General features: G+C 33.0%; 1 protein-coding gene across 1 annotated transcript; it reads right to left on the bottom strand.

The window, feature by feature from the left end:
* Positions 1–1,251: 1,251 nt before the first annotated feature.
* On the bottom strand, positions 1,252–1,716 carry LOC122497637 (ADP-ribosylation factor-like protein 6-interacting protein 4). Its single transcript, XM_043604878.1, has one exon. It carries the CDS (start codon positions 1,714–1,716, stop codon positions 1,252–1,254), a length of 465 nt encoding a protein of 154 aa, XP_043460813.1.
* Between the last annotated feature and the right edge of the window lie 5,533 nt (positions 1,717–7,249).

Below are 7,249 nucleotides of genomic sequence, written 5' to 3'. Positions count from 1 at the left end.
ATCTTGTTCTTTTCAAAATTTTATCATATTTCAAAAAATAAAAAGAAAATAATTTTACTTTCAATACATTTTATGTTTTAAAACGCTTTTCAATCGCCTGAAAATGGGTGGTCTCTCAATTTTGACCGGTAGTGTACCTTTTCTAGTTTCTAGACCTATGATGTTTTAATATCCATGGATATTTTAGAGGATTGAAAAATAAAAAATAATTAAATTATGTGCGTTTTTAAAAATTTGATACAAAGTATGAAATGAATATAGAAATTCATTTATAGAATATAGAAAGTCATTCTATGACTTTGATTTTCAATTTTCTTTAAATGTATCAAATTTTTCAAAATCACACATTTTATTTATCACTTTATCTTCGAATTCTCTAAAATGTTCATAATAAATCGTTGGAAAGTGGAAAGAAGAAAACATAAATTTTCTTTTCACACAAGTTTAAAAAAATGGAATATATCTAGATATATTCACTAAAGGAGGATGTCCTTGAGACACTCGCTGTCTCATTAAACTCTCCTTTAGGAGAAATATTTTTAATTCAGTCTACAGAGTCCCTGGTAAACAAACTCCTGATAATTATTGGAAACTTTTCTACGACTCCGTTTAAAATTCAAATTTTAAATCTGTTCTGATTGGATGTGACTTTAATAGTCATCACACTTTTTGGGGCTGTTTCTATAATTGATCGATTGAACGAACTTACCTTAAGTGAAGTTCAATCGAAATTATGCAAGTAGATCTTGTCCTCTAGATCAATTGTAGTTATTTAAAGCCTTATATGCGATTTAAAACAATCTACCCAGGTAGAAATTGACAGTAGGCATATTACTGGTTCAGTATGGGAAAATGACAACCAGTACTGACTTTCATACTGGCCTATTACGTATCCAACTGCCAACATCTGGAGGTAACGCCTCTGGCTTGGGCTTAGTACTGAAAATCAGTAATGTAATAGTAAGGATTTTCTGTTCCGACCAGTAGTAGACCAGTAATAAAAATTTGGAATTATTAATGCCTCGGTTAAACCGTGTGCTAGAGCTGTCATTCCGGCACTTAATTTGTTTTGACATATAACTTGGTAATAATCCTTTTTCAGGGACATTTGACCAGCAGCTGACTTTATTTTGGGATTTACCTTTGGCGCTTGACATGTCTTACAATTTGCAGGCACGGGATACTTTTCGATGAGATCTTTTTTGTTATCCTTAGCCAGTCCCGATATTTCCGCGTCAATTTTTGTTTCGCCTATGGTTGCGTTCTCCTTTTCCTTTTGTCGACAGATGAGGGACGTGAGAAAGACGAAGAACTTGTTGAAGAGGTGGAAGATAAAGAGGATTCTGATCGACGGCGAGAACGTTTTTTCTTTGACGACGCGACTCTCGGGCTACGCTCATAGTCTCTTTCGTGGTAATTAGTCTCATGTGGTGAATAGTCGCTATTACAACGATCTTTGTTTGACGCATCTCTCGGATTGCGCTCACTGTCCTTTTTTTCGGATTTTTTGTTTAGAGAGAAAGAGGTGGAACGATGACGAGATCGGTCTCGGCTAAGACGCACCTCTCGGGTGACGCTCACTGCTTTTTCCCTTTGTAGAACTTTTTGAGGAACGATAGCGACATCGACTTTGGCGTGACGAACCTCTCGGGTGTCGCTCACCGCCGTTTTCCTTTGTGGAGCTTGATGAAGAACGATAGCGACTGTTTTCGGCATTCACTAAAGGTTAACCCCGAGTTAACAATTATCCAATCATCAACAACATTCTGTTCGATCTAACCAATCACCGTTAATCGGGAGTTAACTCGGGGCGAGTGCCGAAAACGGCAAGCGTGAACGACTTTGGTGTGACGAACCTCTCGGGTGTCGCTCACCGCCATTTTTGTCGTCTCTAGAACTTTTGCTAGACGATTTGTTGCGTTCTTTCGATGGCGTCCTTCTCATTCTCTTTTTCAATTTATTAAATAACTCTGCTAGCGCGCGCGATATTTCCACTTTTGTCTTATTATTCTCAAAACCTTATTTCATTGTGTGTATATAAAAATGTGACTAAGACTTTAAAATATGTTTCTGTTTTCTTCTGAAATATTAGAACCGTCCATAAACCACGAGGACAATTTTTCACCAATTTTTGCCCCCTCCATCCAATATGGAACAAAAATTTTTACTTTATGCAATTGACATTAATTTTGTCACTCGGTGGTTTTTAGGGTCGTTGATTACAAATTTGATGTAAGTTTTCATAAATTTTAAATGGCGGATCCAATATGGCGGAATTTTCTTTTAAATTTATGCACTTGACCTTAATGTTGTTACTCGGGAGTTCTAATACCAGTCAGGTAGCTGGAAATATCCTAGAAGCGCCCCATATTATATTAGCCACTTTGAATTTTTGAAAACAAGCATCGTATTCGTAATCAGCGACCCTAAAAACCCCCAAGTAACAAAATTAAGGTCAATTGCATAAATTTTAAAAAATTTTGTCTGACATATTGGATCCGACATTTTGAATTTCTTAAAAATATTATTGAATTCGTAATCAGCGACCCCAAAAGTCTCCCAGTAAGAAAATTTCTCCGAATTTAATTACATTTTGGTATTTTTAAAAATAGTGACCAACCCTTTCAAAGTTTCCTTCATATTTAACGCCATATTTGGTCTGCCATCTTGAAAATTTAAATTCTAATTTACGTTTCTTAAAATTATACAATTTGTGTGCCCCTGTGGATGAGAATTGAATCTATAGACGTCATACACTGTGAAGGGGTTAATGGATAAAAAATTTATCAAACTTGAAAGAATTAAATTTTTTTGTGTTTTTGAAATTAAAACCGCCATATTTAATTTTTGGGTTGAATGAATTTCTTTTTTTATACCGGAATCGAAAAGAGCACACTCAATACCTATAAGAAACATACTTACAGTATAAAATATGATCCGTTTTATTTATAAAAGTATAGGTTGAAATTGCGCAAAGAATTTTCCTATTTCAGGCGTTAATGGGTTAATCTTTAAAATAATAAATAAACACTACAATTTAATTAAACACTTTATTTTTTATAATTATTATAATATTGTATCATTACCATAGTCAGGGAAATATCAGGAAAAATTTTTTCAGGGAAATTAAGACAATTGGGACTTTTTCCAACTTACTTTTCAAACAATTACGACTTTTTTGTCGATAAAAATCTCAATTTTCTTATTTTCCCTGAAAATTTTTTTTATTGACATTTCCCTCACTTTACTGACAAAAATTTTGTATCTCTGACTATGGTGTTAATATAACAATATAATGATTATAATAAAATAAAGTGTCTAATTAAATTATAGTGTTTATTTATTATTTTAATCATTAATCATTTTTGTAATTTCTTGCTTTGAAATTTGTTTAAAAATAAGCTTTATTACTTTTTAACATTCAGGAGTAATATTAAAAACATACTAATTTTTTAAATGTACTACAAATGTCCACGTGGACAAGTGTAAAGAAGGGAGGGGTTTGCCTAATGTCCACGATTGTTGGAGGCCGGGGGAAAGTGGGTCAAAAATTGGTGAATAATTATCCATTTGGTTTATGGAACAACGATAAAATTTATACCTCTTACTCATACCTCGTTCTGGATCTCCCTCTCTTTCACTCCTCAATCTATCTATGAATGAGAAAAGAAAAATAATTAGCCAATAAGGAAATAAGACGCCCTTTTCGTATTTTATCTTGAAAGTGAAATTCCCCACTTTTCCTTCCTATACCAATTTCTGTTCAAAGAACCAAAGAAATAGGCGTTACTATCTTACCTATTCGTCTCTCTTTCCTTCCTACACTAAACTAAAAGGAGAGACAATACCTTCCTCTCTTTCTGTTTATCATGCTTTCTCTCTCATACTCTGACAGACAGAATGAATTTCGGAATATCAAGATTAATATATAGTTAATAATTAATAATAATAATTAATAATTAATAATTCATCGATTTCTTTTTCCCGAGAACGTTTTCGAGATTTTCGATCACTTTTATGACGACTCATTATAATATTGTTAGTAAACTGCAAATCAAACTTTAATCTTTTCTAATCACGTGTTGTCGGGATCGCACAGAAAGCGTTATGGCGTAAAGATGTGTGAGTGCCAGAGCGCCCCCTATCGGCCGAGGCTTGGCACGAGCTTTAAAAAAATGTGGTCTGGATCGAGCAACTAGTGTTACTACAATTGATCTAGAGGACGCACGGAGAGAAGAAAGTAGTTAATCTTACTCAGCCCTGAGTCATAGTTACTAAACAATATGGTGACATTTTCGTTCAACAAAACAAAAAGTAAGCTTCACTAAACAGTAGTTTAGTTACCAAGACTACCAATTTGATAAGTAACGTCTACGATATGAACTGTCATATTCACGTTTCAGTTTACAATTTACAAAAATAAAAATTAACCTCTTTTTTAATAAATGTGAGAGTTGTTAACACTTGCTAAAAATAATTTTGTCAAATATGGTATTAATTAAATAACTAAATATTAATTATTTCCCGAGAAATTTTGTTTTATGGTGATCGCAATGAAAATCAAGAAATATTTTACAAAAAAGAACTGACGGCGATATAAGGTTAAAATACTAAATTAATAAATGTTTTGAAAACTGACATTTTATCAAGATTTCGTTTGATTTTTTTAAAAAGTTTTTTAATTAATTTAAAATTTTAATATATGTTTTATCTAAATTAATAATTTGATTACAAAATCTGAAATAGAATTAGTTTTGTTTGCTTTACTAAGCAGACATTTATCTTTACTACTATGTTTAGTTCGATCGACAACAAAAAAATTGAACGCTGTTTTGTAACCTTTACCTTATATTCATTTATCGCAACTCAAATTTTCTTACTAAACACGTAATAGTACAACCAACTATAACTCTTCTTTCCGTGCGAGATCACGTAGCATAATTGCACCAATGGTCATAACTTGTGCGATGCACTAGATCAAACTGATCTTATTATTTTAAATAATGGTGCTTCTACACACGTGAATCGTCCCTCCAATCCTGGTACTGCTCTATATCTTACTCTTGTTTCCGCAAACATTATAATACTTAGTTTCATCATGGAATGTTTATAACGATTCCATGGAAAGCGATCATTTCCCAATCTTTACTTCTCTAGGCATTAGAATACCGTTTTCATCTTCTACTTCATACAAATATAACCTAAGAACAATAAATTGGCCTCTCTTTTCTGCAGATCTTTGCTCATCCGTGAAAGCAAACTCTGACGTATTAAAGACCCAAAACCCAATCTCTGATTATAACCACTTAGTAGAGCTCATTGACAAATCAGTTAATCTTGCTTGCCCTCGAAAGAAACCTTCACATACCATACCTCGAAATTCTGGATCAACTACAAAACCTTACGTCCCGGCATCTTGGTGGAATGATAAGTGTGATGATACTGTTAAATCTAGAAAAACGGCATTATCTGCTTAGAGAAAAGCACGTCATCCTCTTGTTCAGCAGAATGTTACTCAACAGTAATTGAAAAACAATATTCCTTAGCAGATGAAACATGTCCCTCCACTGTTTGTTATGATAATTTTCCAGATAACTTCAATCATAAACCCTTCTTAGAAGCCCTTTTTACTTTAACAATTGCAACTAATAATCTTCAAAAACTAAATCAGCACCATGTATAGACAAAATTGATTTTAATATTATTCAACATATCCTTAAAGATACTTTTCCAGTTCTTCTTTCAATATTTCCATTTATATAATAGAATTATCTCTGGTGGCTTCTTTTGTCTTTCGTGGAACAATTATCTTGTTATCTCTCTTCCGAAATCCTCACCTGGAAAATTCCGACCTATCTCACTGTAGAGAAACTAATTTACAATAGTCTAATTTGACTTATTGAACGCAATCACAGTCTTTGTCTTTATCACTTTGGCATCATAAAAAGTGATAAAATCCTGCGCAGACAATCTGGCATTGCTTGCCACGGAAATTTGTACTGGACTTGCTTAACAAGAATTTACAGGCGCATTAATTCTTGACATTAAAGGGGCTATTCCTAGTGTAATTCCCAATATTCCCATGGAAGACCTATGCACAATAGGAATTCCTGAAAGTATTGCGAAATTTATTTATAATTATATTAAGAGTAAAAATATATTCTTTAAAATTAATGGTTAAGTAATTGGACCCAGAACAAGCACTATTGGCCTTCCACAAGGAAGCATCCTTAGTCCAGCAGACTTTGTTATATATACTACCCAGATAGCAAAGTGCGCGCATAGTGACGGACGCATGCTCGCACGCGTGCGCTCATTTGAGGACACAGATGCGTCCTCATATGCGACGCATATGCCACGCATGGTGTGAAAGTTGCACGCGTGACGGCAAAAAGCTTGTGCATAATGTGTGTGTCTTTATTCACCAAATAAAATTAGTATTTAAATTATACATTTGAAATTCTGTTTAATCAATGAAAATGCGTATTTTATACTGAAATTTAGCATATAATACTCCTAAAGTAAGAATTTATATTATTAATTTTACAATCTAATCTTAAAGTTAAAAATATATACTAAAAATATATTATTATCTTAAGAAAAACATATTCTAAACTGAAAAGCATTTTTTGGTTTAAATTAGTGATTTCTTGCATATTACACTGGTCGACAAAATTAAGGTTTGTTGCTTTTGGATGTTGAAGTTGAAGGTTTGAGCTCTCATTTAAGCCACATTTGAACTTTTTATCACGACGCGTTCTTTTTTTATAGAGGTTTAAAAAGTTCCATTTTTTGGCACTTTGACCCCGTTCTTTTAAATTGAGACGTGATGGGACAATTTTACTTATAGATTCGTATTTTACGTCAAAAATCCTGTAAGAATCACTTTCGTTTATTCTTGTAGCAAAATTTTGTCGAACAGTGTTATCAAATAAGTATTTACTTACACTTTGGTGTAAGTAAATATTTATTCGATTTATTTATACACTGGAGAAAGATTTTCTTTGGTCCCGAAGCCATTTTCCAAATTAATTAATTTTAAACTTTTTACTATTTTTATCAGGTTAATACATGTGATTTTTAAAGGACGAAGTTAGGTTTTCTCAGGAAGAAGAGTAAGGAGACCGAACTCTGCTTCTACAAATGTCTGAAAAATATGCACGAAAAGTGCCAGACTCACTGTGTTCTAGTTGATCACCAAATAAGTCGATCATGCGCATTGAACTAAAGTTCAGTGTTGACATAGATG

The sequence above is a fragment of the Leptopilina heterotoma genome, unplaced genomic scaffold (assembly GCF_015476425.1).
Source record: "Leptopilina heterotoma isolate Lh14 unplaced genomic scaffold, ASM1547642v1 Lhet_135, whole genome shotgun sequence".
Lineage (NCBI taxonomy): Eukaryota > Metazoa > Arthropoda > Insecta > Hymenoptera > Figitidae > Leptopilina > Leptopilina heterotoma.
The sequence above is the reverse complement of the archived record's forward strand: the minus strand, read 5'-3'. Positions and strand labels throughout refer to the sequence as shown.